At 46.9% G+C, this 13,568-nt stretch overlaps 1 protein-coding gene across 1 annotated transcript; it reads right to left on the minus strand.

Moving 5' to 3' along the window:
- Positions 1–483: 483 nt before the first annotated feature.
- On the minus strand, positions 484–3,084 carry irf2bp2a (interferon regulatory factor 2 binding protein 2a). Its single transcript, XM_084561979.1, has 2 exons — positions 1,914–3,084; positions 484–1,601 (listed from the first exon to the last, which is right to left on the minus strand). The coding sequence occupies exons 1-2, from the start codon at positions 2,740–2,742 to the stop codon at positions 886–888; spliced, it is 1,545 nt and encodes a 514-aa protein (XP_084418105.1). The 5' UTR covers positions 2,743–3,084; the 3' UTR covers positions 484–885.
- Positions 3,085–13,568: the final 10,484 nt, after the last annotated feature.

The following is a 13,568-nucleotide window of genomic DNA, read 5'->3' on the forward strand; positions in this document are numbered from 1 at the left end:
TACGAAGTGTTATTCAGAGGGATTTTAGCAAAAGTCCAATTTTGTGGTTACACAACGTGGTTGCACTATGGTATCATGTTGACATTCATGCACTTTCTCATTACTGACTCAACAGATTCCAGCTGACTGAACATGACTTGGCACCTATTTCTGCAATCAGTCGGGAGTGATGCACAAACTGGAGCAAAGTTGGTACAATGTGTCTGGGTATATATATATTTTTTTTATCTTATTCGTTCCAGCAAAGCTTTTCCATGAATCACGAAAAAGGCATGTGTGCAGAAAAGGAGAAGTAGAAGGGGAAAAAAAAAAAAAAAGAAACTGCCGTCCTGCAGCCTGAAACAGTAGCCTACTTATGTTGTGCAGCGTAAATCAGGTCTCCTGAGCCGTCACAACAAGCCTGCATATCAGAGCCCTATCTCGTCATCTGTCCGCAGCCCTGTGCAGCTTATTCACCCAAATGAAGCAAGCTCAGACAATAAGTTCATACAAGATCAGAAATTGTATTTGGCAATTTTTAAACAAGTGCATACAAGTACAGCTAAAAGCATTTTAGTTTTGCCAAGTGCTCGTAGAGTAGCATTAGTCACATTCTACGTTAAACAGGAACTGCCACCAGACCTAGAAGTACATCAAGAATTTTGTTAAACATCAACAAAGAGGAACGTAGTTCATTATAATGAGTACATACCTTTATCTTCAAAAATATAGAAACACAATGTATTCAAAAATCAAAAATTGTACAACCATGTTTACGAAGTATACTCTTCCCTTGGGTCCAATATGTACAAGTCCGTTAGTTTGTTTGAATGGTATGTATGTGATATTTATATATTTATACTCATATTTTTTGCTTCCCCTCCCCAAAGAAGTGTTCACACAAAATCAAGGGTCCCTCTCCTTTTTTACTTTCACATCTCCTGCAAGGATGGTGGCGATTTCTCCCTGCATGAAAGCCCACGGTACGTTCGAGCCAACCAGGGGACATTTCTCTCCACTTGGACAGTACACTTCACCCGTGGCACCTTGCTGCTTTATGCTTTCCCTCGAGCACGGGAAGCAGAACTTGTGAGAGGGGACAGACGGGCACTGAACAAAGTGTGTGTCCTCCAAACGCTCGTGGCACAGCGTGCAGCACAGGGGTATGCTGCCGGGTACCGAGGAGTCCGGAATGCTTTGGGGGTGCACTTGGTCCATGCCTGGCACGTGGGGGGTACCTGCACCAGACGGCTCTCTCTGCGCCAGCCGCCTCGGATTCATGGAGGACGGCGACAGGGGGCTGCTGCTGTTCCTCCGGGTGGTGGAGTGGACTTGATTGGCGTCCTTGGGAGAGCTGTTCCCACCAGCATTGTCTGCCGCCATGATGAGCGCAGCCATGGGGGACTGGCCGTTCTGGGCTGCCTCAGGTGGGGTGGTGCGAGAGTGGGGGGATATTGTGGAGGGGGGAGAGGTGAAGCTTGGGGGAACTGGAGGCATTTTCAGTCCGTCATTAGGCGGTGGTAACCACTGCTGTCCCTCTCCGTTGAGCTTGGCAGCCGTCCCCTCGCCCTCTGGTTCAGGGGACGCTTTTCTCTTCATGCTCCGGGGATGTTTGCCTCTGTCTGGAGGGGGGAAAGGGTTAAACAGAACAGTTGAGTTGCAGAGCTCACACAAGGAGCAACAATTACACTGGAGGGGATATGTTCATTTTTGCTGTTCCCTGCTGCACCACAGGCTACACAACAATAACAAACGCAGCAAACAATAAAATATTCATTTGTGCAGCTTGAAATGGCCATAAACCCTACTTTTATAACCATTTGTTCAACATTAACCCATTGCTGGGATGAAATAGGTTAGTAAAGGCAACGTATAAAAATTAAAAATGCACAAAAATGCACATTATAAAGTAGATATTTCTTAGGTTTGCTTACCTGATTTCGAAGCCGTTGCACTGGAATCATAAACCATAGCCCTCATGGACGCATGGTCCTTCTTGAACCTGCTCTCGAAAGTCTGCTGAGCCATCAGGTCCCTCACCGTTTTGCCTTTGCTCATCCACTCCAAGTCTGCCCTGTTTTTGTGGCTCTCCGAGATCTCCGGCGTGAGGCTGTCCGGTCTGTGCTTCTCCTTCACCTCTCTGTCGTGCTCGGTGCTGGAGACCGAGGCGGGTCTCTTGCCCAGGTCGGCGGGACTGCCGGCCGCCAGCGCGGAGGGAAGCCCCATCTGGCCCTGCCTGCCGTTGACGGCGTGCACCGGGGGCAAGTTCCCGTTAACCAAAGGCACTAGATTCGGGGGCACCGTGCTATTCCTGCGCGGGTTGGGGCTCTGGCGGTTCAGCTCCGGCGGCTCGTCGGGCTTAGGAAATCCATTGGGGACCGGGATGCCGTTCGCCTGCCTGCTAGACTGGTACTCTGGACCCAGCCTGGGCGGACGCTCGGAAGTGAGCGGGTAGCGGTCCAGAGGCTGCGGCGGCCGGGAGCCGGGGTCTCCGGCCGCAGCGTGGTTGATCGCCTGGATCTCCTTCCCGGAGAGCTGCGACTTCCCCGGCCCGGCAGACCTGCCCTCCTGAAACCCGTGAGCCCTCTTGAGCTGCCGGGCCGTCTCGATGACAAACTCGATGCGGTCCGCTCCCTCGTAGTTGACACATCCCCTGCAGACGGGCTCGGTAAAATCCCAGATCATGGCCCAGGGCATGCGGGGCAAGTCGCACAAATAACACGACTGCCTCCTGGAAGAAGCAGCGACCGCCGCGGACGACATAGCTCTCTGTCGTCGACCCCCCGAAAAGAAAACCCAAAATGTGGCTTCTTCTCTCTCTTCCTCCGAGCTCCCTTTAAAAAAAAACAACACGCAACACACGCACAAAAGCGAACAAAGAGCAAGTTCCGTTCGTCGAGAAAATATATATATAAATATATATATATATATATAAAAAAGCCGTAAACTCGTCCTCAGTCGACTTTTGGAGCAACAAGGTTGAAGTTTTAGAGGGAGAAGTTCATGTCGGTGTGTACTTTACTACGGCTCTCCTCTATCTATCTCCACTGACTCTCTACTACTGGCTCAATGTGGAGCAGTGACGTCACCACTAAACGCCTGCTTCCACTTCAGTTTCTATTGACTTGATTTCTTCGACAGACCCCCCCCACCACCACCACCACCACCACGACACCTCCTCTCCACCCTCCACTGCAGCCTCTGTCACTCACTGCTTCTTTTTTTTTTTTTTTTGTCTTCTTCTCCTCTATTTTTTTTTTATTTTAATTTAATCACTTGAGCCTCTGCCAACAAAAAAAAAAAAAAAAAAGAAAAAGAAAGAAACTGCACCCAGTCCTGCTTCACTACCACCACCAGCAGCAGCAGCAGCAGCAGCAGAAGCACTACCGCCGCTTCCGAGCGAAGGGGGAAGCTCCTCTTAAATGTGATCAAACCTGCAAAAAAAATCAAAAAAAAAAAAATTTCAAAAAAATGCGACAAGAAGGATTTTTTTTTTTTTTTTCTAATTTTTATTTTTTTTCCTCCAAAAACAAACAAAAAAAACGTGGCTGCAAGTTTAAAAATTGAAGGGGAAAACCGACTCCTCCGGTTGGGCTGCCTCTGTCTCTGCCTCTGCCTCCTGCTTTGTCCTAAATTCAGAGCATGATCCGGTTCAGGCTCGAAAACGCTCGCTGCAGCTTGTTTTTCTCAATGCACAGACAGACAGCGCCTCGACGCAACGAGCCGCTACTACTACTACTTCTGCTGCTGCTGCTGTGCAATGAATGAGGTGGGTCGACCCTAAAAGAAAAAAAAAAAAACACTCTAATCCAATGGCATTTCTTAGAAATAAGAATAAAAAGCAGATTTTTTTTTATTTTTTATATATCTTGCAGCAGAGTTTATTCTATTTTTATTTCCTCCTCTGCTGCACACCAAGCCACAAATTCAAGCTGCTAACGTTTACATCATATTATTTATTTATTTACTTTCCCCCCATGCCTGCTAATATATAAAGAGCAACAATAACCACCACAATAACAAAAAAAAAAAGGCGCCTCCATTAGCCAGTAACCAGGAAGCTCTGTCATGAGGTGGGGATTTCCAGCCAGTGTGTTGTAAACTTGAATGGACTGGGGCTGCAGCATGAATATAGCTCTGCCCACATTTTATTCTCGTGCACTGATCCAAATCTGTCACCGCTAAATGAAATTACGCTGGATTGAATCAACCATCTAGACTCTCCCTTTTTTTTTTTTTTTTTTTTAAAGCAGCAAGTTAATAAATACCTCCGAACACATTAGTCTGAAAGGTTTAACAAGACAAATGGTTTTTTTTTTCTCTCTCCTTTTATGTGAAAGGAAAACGTGTTAGTTAGAAACAGGTCATATAGCAGAAACTCTGCCAAAATCCCCTTAAGTAAAAGTGTAGGTTTTGAACAGGAGGAGTGTCCCAGTGGTTCAGATTCCTCCCTCTCATCTGGGCTCATTCCAACTCATTGCAGCTTAGCCTCGGGCTCTGGGTGAGGCAATGCGTCTGAAACCTGCAGACACAAAGCAGGATATGTTTGTGCAAGTCCATGTGACGTTGGAAAGAGGAAGCAAGATGTTTAGTCACGTACCCTCATCCGCCTCACCCATCTACGGAACATCAGGCCATTTGGCTCCATGCCTGGGGCCCGTGATCATGCAACTGTGGCATGAGGCTTTTCTTCAGAGGGTTTCCATAAACAGAAAATAGCCACTTATGATCTTTTCACACATATCATATAATTGCAGCACAGTTTGCACAGGCTTCTTTTTTTTTTTTAACAGCTGTCCTTGTAAAGCTGCCAATGTACAGTATGAAAGATAACACGTTCCAGTGCAACACAATGATATTTCCTCTTGAAGAGCTACAGACGTCACGAGCTTTCAGTGTGAACTGCTGTATTAGCACTCCACTTCCCATCGCCGCTCTCTCTCAAATCTCAGTCCTTGTTGGGTGAACAACACTAGGAAGTGTTGTTAGGCTTCATGACACAGTTAGGAAATGACTGTCGCGAGGGGGCAAAATAAACAAATTCCTTTCCTTGAGATTGGTGGGAAACAGTTGCCTAACTCTTTGATCCCTCGGTTTCCACTCGGTCGATGTTTGTGCAAGCGAAAAGCTGCACGGCCAAATAGCTATTATGCAAGACGGAGGCATGCTGAGATTCAATTAAATCCTAAATGACCTGATTCTATAATAAGAAGATCCTCTGATTTGTGTATATACATATATATATATATATATATATATATAAAACATGCTGCAGAGGCTACAAAGCGAAGGCAGGGTTGTGCTGAATCGAGGCGTCAAAGCTCAGAGAGGAAGCCAGACGAGCACAGATGGCTCTGATTGGCAATATGAACCATGTATACAGTAAAATCACCACAGTGTGACCCGGACGGTGTCCCATCTCATTTCAGTCTAGCCTCCAAACCAGACGGAGTGGCTGTATAATGTAGTTTCGAACAGTTTTCTTTATGCAAATTGAGACACGAAGCATCTAAATAAAGAGCGAGAGCTAAGGTGACGGCCAGGGGAATACCCAGCATGTGACAGCATCGCAGGCCTGATGAGATGACGTTATTTTGGTTTTATCGCTTTCTGGGCCCGTTCAGTTTTATATTGGAAATCTTTTATTCATGGGAGCGAATCATTACAAATTCTCTGTGAAGTTTTTTTTTTTTTTTTTTTTGCTAATATTTTTTCCGCCTGTGAGCCGAGAGCAGCACTGGATGTTTTCTGTGTCGTCTCCCTCTCTCTCTCTCTCTCTCTTTCTCTCTTTCTCTCTGTGTTCCCCCTCTCCACCCCCCTGCCGCCAACATTTACGTTATATAACCCTTTTTTTCAGAACAAGTGCTGAGGCGAGCACCAAACTAAACTGTAACATGTTGCACCAACATGAAAGGAGGTTACGACAGGACAGTGTGAGGACACATAACTGAAGTTAAGCAGCTGCTATAGTGACCCGTGTTATAGATTAATGGCTGCACGGAGAGAGGCAAAGGTTGGAAGTTATAAGAAGAGTAAACATGAGGCCTGCTGTGCGTGCTTCGAAGTGTAAGAGGGAAAGAGGTAACCATGGAGATTATCACAGTACCCTAACTACCTTATATATCCTGTTTACGGTGCTATTTTTAGCCGCAGTTTTGCACTGCAAGGATTAGAGCACTGATAACAATTTGGGGGAGCTCTGAAGGATAATGAGCACCCATCTGCCACATTAGCTGCTTCCTGTTCGTCACCGGAGTCTGAATACGCTCCACAGATTTTCTGAATAGATTCGCTCCGTACCCTGAGAGAATGTGCGGCGCATGTGGGGGAATTATGCGCCGGCGATAGATCCCGAGGAGGAGAAACACAGGCATTTCAAGGAGCCGGCTTTTTGATTTTGAGGTGTAAAATGGTGGAATTCAAATAAAATGGAGGGTCGACGGCGAAGGGGGGGAAAAATGCGCTGGGCGGCTGGAATCTGGGGGCTGGAGGCTGCAGAGGTGATGTCATTGGGCCAGAGCAAGAGGCGAGTGAAAAACAAGTCTCTCTCTTTATTCTGATCCTCTTTGCAGTCCCAGCAGGGGAAGGAGGGGTGGAGGGAGCGGAGGGAGGTGGTGGTGGTGGTGGTGGAGGGGGTCTGGCAGTCGGCCAAGGCAAGGGCTGCTGGGAAATGGCAAAGGATGCCAAGCAGGCCCCACCGCCAACATTAGAAGCTCACATCTTTGTTCTCAGAAACCTGGTGTGCTGCCAAAGGCCTCATTTCAGCTCCATGGCATGATTACACTGGATGTAGGCCAACTACTGAGAGCTTGCTCGCTCTTCCTCCCTCCCTCCCTCCCTCCCTCCCTGGGCTCACTCTCTCTCTCTCTCTCTTTTTCCACTGCCTTCAAAAGCTTTTCTGCCAAACATGCAGCAGTTGCCATGGCTGCAGAGAATGGAACATAAAAAAAAAAAAGTGAGTAATGAGTCAGGCTTGGACCCAGATGTGCCACATGTGTATCCATTTAGAAAAAAAACAAGACGCGGTAACATATCCCCTTAATCTGCCGGGCTTGTCGGGGAGGGGGGATGCGGGGTATGGTGGTGGGGGGGTGGGCGGGTTAGCAGACGATTTTAGTAAATAGCAGAGGGCCGGCCGAGAGGGGAAAGTCAAAAGAAGAAAAATCCCCGCACAAAAAAAAAAAAAAAATGTAAATGAACAGCATTGTTTTCACATCCATTTTTAAACAGAAGGTAGTTTCAGTGGTTTTGCAGAACAGATTCGGTTTTGGCAACCAGGAACAGAAAGACCTGAACTTTGCCTCTGTAATGCTACGCTTAAGTAGGCTTTCATGCATCGCGAGCTGACGACATCATTTCCTGTCCGGTGGAAACCCCCGTGTATTTTCGGTCACAACCAGGCAGTTGATGTAAACAACCTTCCAGTGGCCTTTTATTGTAGCAACATCAGCACATAGCTTGAGCTCACTGAACACACAGAGAATGCAGCAGTCGCATGTCTGCGGTTAGGTGGTCCAATTCATACTATTGGATTACCTGCGCATACCGCTGCTGTCTTATTTACTGCCCTTAAAAGGCAGCCTCAAGAGTGACTCACAGTTGTTATGTTTAGCGCGCTGAAGTTAAGTGTGCAGTCATTTCAGCTTAGTGACTTACTCATACGAAATGTTCAAAATGTCATGTCTGCTGCATAGTGTCTCTCTCTCTCACACACACACACACACTCTCAGACAGAAGGACAGTGTTGCCACAGCCACTCCTACAGGAGCACTGCAGTAGCTTCTGTGCTCCTGGTTTGTTTTTATACCTTGATAGATAATCATGCAAAAACTCCCCAAACAGATTTGACACATCATAAAGATCTTTGCAGCACGTAATGTGTCCCGAGCGTACGAATGTGTGCGTCTACGTTTATATTTGTTGCATGTCTTCTCCACAAAGCCAGTGCTTCTTTCCCTTTTCCACCCGTCGAGCCGAGGAGAGTGAAGAGTATTTTGTGCGTTATGTAACCTCTTCCTCTGAGCCAAAATAAAACCCTCCCAAAGTAGGCTTATTTATCACCGAGGCTCCCGTCTATTTTTGAGCTGCCTAGCTACAAAATGGACTCTGACATTCCCGGCGCAGCAGTTAACGGAGCGCTCGGCTCGGGCTCTGCTCGCAGATGGACGTCACGCGGCAGCACTGGCACTATTTCACGTTGTCCTTTCTCTGTTATTAGGCGGAGGACGCCATCGATTTGTTTTTGCTCCTTTTGCATGTATTCACTCCTTCAGCTGAAGGCTGCATAAAACCATTTGTAAATAATCCTCGCAGAACGTGCTGCCCATGCATATTTATAACTCAGTGGAAGGAGATCAGCGTGGCTCCTTTTCTAGTAATGTTTGCCTTGAAAGCAAAAATAATGCACGGATTCATTTTCTATCATTTAAAGAATGCAAATACCCTCACTGTGAGAGTGAGAAGAAAAACCAAGAATAGCAAAGGATGACCTAATTGGAAAACATTTTGTAGGAAACTATTCATTGATTGCATGCAGCTCTGGAAAGTAGGAATGATCAGGGATAATGCAACTGTAATGTATCGTTTGCAGATGCTGTGGTTACATTTGGAAATTCTTCACTTTTCCTGTAATTTAGCTCTAAACACATTCACTTGGAGACGGCCCTTTTCCAGTAGCGGTCATAAATCAGCTTCCAGATTCCACGGATGCTTCACCGGCCTCTCTTTGATCGTCTGGTTTATGGAGGATGTTTCATCGTACACTGCGAGCGTCCGTGCCAGCAGTGTCCTTCCTCCCCTTTCCATAAAAGTGCAAGTTGTCACGATGGTGTGGCATTCATTATCCGCCTGTGGTTTTTGCGGGCCTGGCTCCCGAGCAGCTGGGGATGACTTGCTGTCGCATTCAGCCTCCTGCCGCAGAGAAAAGATGGAAGGGCAGGAGATGAGTGCCGTCCCCTTGTCTGCGTGATAAAGACCCCTCAACCGCAGCGTCTGGGCATCTGGGCACACGATGCCTCACCTCCCTCATCCACTTCAAAGCCCTGTCTCAGACAACAGCTCGCCGAGAAGGGCTGAAATAGAAAGTGGAGCTCTGATGATAAATGCAGCCGCGTGTTTGTGAATTCAAGCACGGTTAACGGACACGATCGCGACACGGTTTCTATTTTCATAGTTTTGCACGTTACCGTACTCACAAATTCAACTTGCTGGCGAGTCCAGGATGTATTTTATCTGAAGGTAAAATCTGAAGAGAGAGTACTGCTAGTACCGTAGATAACCGTTATCGCCTCACACAAAACATGGTGTGTATGGACAAGTACAGAAGGTCTTGTACTCCAGCATTCCTAAAATTTACTGTTCGTCTTATGCCCTGCTGCAAATTAGATAAACTAGGCTATAGCAGTCATTGTTGAAGAGGTGAAAAACTAATAAACCATGCTGAACATAAACTACGACAACAAACCCTCTTAGAGAATGTATGCAACATCTGGAAAAGTCCCCCATACAAATTTTGACTTTGTAAACAGGAACTACTTACAGTAACACTAGCTTGTCCCTCAAGAGATTAACACTCAAGTGGCAACACAACCGAACCGTGTAACAAATTGTGCTTTCTTTAATAGATCTAGCAAAACTCAATGAGTCAGTAATCCCAGTGTTTTATCATGCATTATTGTTTAGCAACTGAAAGTGATGACGGCCTTTATTTAGGAGGCTAAGATCACATTACCTAACGCTGTGACAACTTCTATGACAAACTAGTTTTGCAGCATGAGACAATGACAGTGTTGTCATGCATAATTTTTCCTACCAGGCACATTGTGAGCAGTTTAGTCACAGTTACCACAACAGGCTCAGCTGAGGCGGTACAGTAATACTGTGGGAAGCACATGGGATGACTGTTGGAGAGAGCATTGACGCAACAGTAACGTCCCAGAGGAACAGAAAAGGGACAGAGCACGCTGTGGGAAAGTTCGGTGCCCTTGGAGGAGGCCGATAAGCTCCAAGGTGATATGAAACCGCGTGTGTGTGTTGTGCAAATTTGTAACGGCTACAAGCGCGTCGCTGATAGCGAGCCGTCTTACACCATGTGTTTGCAAAAAAAAAAAACCTGCCTGTCCAAAGGGCATGTTGAGCTGGGTGTGGTCAGCGTTATCTGAGTGATTTCAGTTTGTGATGGTAATGCAACACTGCGTCTGTTTGTGTTTGTGTGTGTGTGTGTAGGGGGGGAGGTTGCAGTCGTCGTACAGGTTTGGGCAGAGGCTGTTTCCAAACGTCTTTAACATATGAAAGGTTGAGGTTAGCCCCCCCCCCCCCTTTCTGTTAAGCGATGAAATCCACATTGTTCAGCAGGCTCGCAGATGTGTAACTCGATCTTGCTCTATGCAAATCACTTGAAAGCTCTTTCTCTCACAGAAGAGGATAAAGTTCACCTACACCGCGTTGCCACACAATGGGAGGGAGGAGCCAGACAGCCTTGAAGAGGAAATGGCCTCACACCGCCTGACAAGTCGAGCTACACCCAGCAGGGTTGCCCTGAAGGCCAACGCTCAACCCTCCCCCTCCGTGTGTGCTTTTTTTTTCACGTGTACATGTACTTTGTTTATCTTGAAACACCTCTGCTGAGAGCTGACTTCTCTCTTCCTCCCTGAGGCTGTGTGACTCTGATCAAAAAAACACGTCATTGCCCAACAACCAGAATACCTCCCATGTAACTCCAAAAAAAGCTTTCTAACTCTCACATGATCCGAGTTAACTATTTACAGCAAAGAGGAAGGAGAGAGAGAGAGCGAGGGAGCAGCTTATTCTGGGTAAACAGGGCCTTGTGTTTGCTGTCTGAACTAGTTAACCCTGCTATTCACTGCCTCACCTCTCCGCTCATTAACGCCCGGCACGCAGGAACATGAAACTCGTCACTCTACACCAAGACAAAGCTCCTTCTTCCTACCACACAACAATGCGTGCGGGCAGTCGGAGCAGTCCTCCCATTATGAAACCGCTCTGTCACAAGACAAGCGCCTCACAGGAATGCTGTTGTGACACATGCGCGCTGTTGACACAAGGGTTAAACATTGAACCGCTCTCTCTCTCTCACACACACACACACACAATTCAGCTGCCAAAAGGGCGGGAGCTTTAACCGCTGCAGCACCAGTTTGTATTTATCTTTCCATCCTGGCTGGCTGCGTCCTCCGCCACCTCCCCAACAGTTGTCAGGTTTATCAAAGGAAAAGTGCTCTGTCTCTAACTGTGGCCAGGTGCGGTACAGTGTAATGATTCACACAGCAGACGCCGCGCTCCGCAGCAGACTGCCCCGTATGCTGGAGCTTTGCAGAGGTCAGCGGGTGCGCGTGTGTTGGATGTCATGTGGTGCAGATCCCTGGCTCAGCGCTGGTGCAGAGGGTTCAGCGGGAGTTTAGTGCAGCTTCATTATTCATGCATTTCTGTGCACCAAATCATGGCAGCGTGGAGCCTTTCCTCTCCCCGGTCCCTGGTTTCATTAAAAAGTGTTTCGTATTTGTTTATGTGTTTTAGACGTTGCCATGCGCCAGGCAAATCTGTAATTCTTAACAGAGGGGCGTCTTCAGTTTAATGTGTGTTGGCAAAGCTTTGAAAAATCCCTGCTTAACAATTCTGGGAAAGCCAGGCCACCTGGAAATCTCATGACTTCCTGAATCTAATTCCAGGCCGAGCTATCAGACTGTCTGACTAGCAGCTTTCATTGAGGGGTGTAAACACTGAATGTCAGGCATGTTTGCCGGGGCCAGGGTTGAATCAGGCATTAGTACTCATGTAATGCCTGCAGTGAACTCGAATGCCCCGGCAAAGCCCTGATTATATTTTCTCCCTGTCTAACAGATTTATAGTACACTGTGAACCCAGAGAGAAAGCTGGCATCGGCTAGACTCATAAACAGGTTTGTGCACCCTCCACACAGCCTGTTCTCGTCGTTTTCAAACACAGTCTGCACTTTACTCCGACCAAACAACAACAACAGAGGTTTGTGAGGGCGGGGAGCTTTGACAACGTGCAACTGCAATCTGAATCTGCACACAAAGCAAACGAGGCCGCAGAAAGACAGAGCAAAGGTATGACACCTCCAAGGGAGAATCCAGAACAAAATCCCCTCTCATGTCACGGCGTGCTGTGTTGGCGGACCGTGACCTCATCCAAAGTTTACACGCAGCTGCCTCATGCTGCTTTGTTATCTTCAAACCAGCACATTCCAGCCCTCAGCAGGCGCAAAAAATGTCAGCATGCGGATCCCGCTGCGCCGCGAGAAACACAAACAGCCGAATGAATAGTTCGCCAAGCGAGCAGGAGTACATTCAGAAAGTAAAAATACACACAGATGCACACTATTTGAAAAGCAGAAGGGTTGACATGTATATAGGTCAGTTGTGGACCGATTGGAGCTTTGCATGCTTGCTTACTCAGCAGCCTGCACCGAGCTCAGCTCGCTTTCAGTCTTTTTTTAAACAGACCACAGGGTAGTAAATAGCTACGAGGAGGATCACAGCCTTCACAGCTGATTGGCTTGATGCTCGCCTGACATAAACAGGAAGCCGGCCCGTGCAAGTCAGAGAGGGGAGCGAGCAAAGACGGAAGGACAAGAGACAGGCAGAACGTGGTGGCAAAACAAAGAGAGTATGTGTAAAAGCCTGAGGGATTTAGGGTTGAGAGGAAAAAAAAAAAAAAAGGTCTTTCTGTTTGTAGCGAGCCACGTGACTTGTGGAGGAATTCAGCCTGTGATTCAGTCCTCTGCGTTGTCAGCAGGTTGTGTGGTGCAATGATAATGGTGATGATGTGTAAAGTACGGTGTGTTTGTATTGGAAACAGTAGGGCAGGAGACCATAAAATGATGACACCTGTACACTACAAGCATATCATGACATTCAGTCTGGCTGGACCTGCGGTGGTTTTATCGCTCTACATGTTTACACATCATAAAGCAAAAACTTTTATAATCTTCATGTGGTTCAGCTGGAAAAGTGTCAATGGGAGTGACATGAAAGATTAAAGTGCCGCTGTGAGTTTAGAAACCAGGTTCCTGTAAACATTTGCAAAAAAAAAAAAAAATGCGTTTGCACCTCTAACTCTAACTGCACACTTCTTTTTCAAGCGCGTATGTGCAACTTCAGGCTAAATGATTCATGTCAGTTCCTGTTTTCATTCTGATCACGTTGCACAACTTGCGGATTACGTAAGAGAAGCAGCCTGTGACCAAAATGATTTCACTTCCTCGTATTTCACCGTTTTGGGCGAGCACTATGCAAGTTTCTTTTTCACAGTAGCCTGTGTATTTAGGCAGTTGGTGATAAGGTCACATTCAAAACGTTCAAATTTTGAAGACCAGTAGTTAAAGCAGCATTTTACATAAGCGTGTACCTCAAACCAAGATCTTAATAAGTGGTTAGATGGAGCATTTTACATTTTTGAAGCTCAGTGTAGATAGTGACTTGGCCTTACTCCTGGCTAATTTGAAAATGGGCAAAGAGGTGGAGTGTAGATGGCGGTGAGACCAATGTACACAGCTAGCAGCCTGACACGGCGACCACCATGTGGCCACATGGTATGAATTTTGCGTT

The sequence above is a fragment of the Chelon labrosus genome, assembly GCF_963514085.1.
Source record: "Chelon labrosus genome assembly, chromosome: 15".
NCBI lineage: Eukaryota > Metazoa > Chordata > Actinopteri > Mugiliformes > Mugilidae > Chelon > Chelon labrosus.

Coding starts and splice junctions, on each gene's coding strand:
- irf2bp2a (XM_084561979.1), bottom strand. CDS start 2,742: ATGTCGTCCGCGGCGGTCGCTGCTTCTTCCAGGAGGCAGTCGTGTTAT. Junction 1,602..1,913: donor TGCAACGGCTTCGAAATCAG/GTAAGCAAACCT, acceptor TCCCCCCTCCAG/ACAGAGGCAAACATCCCCGG.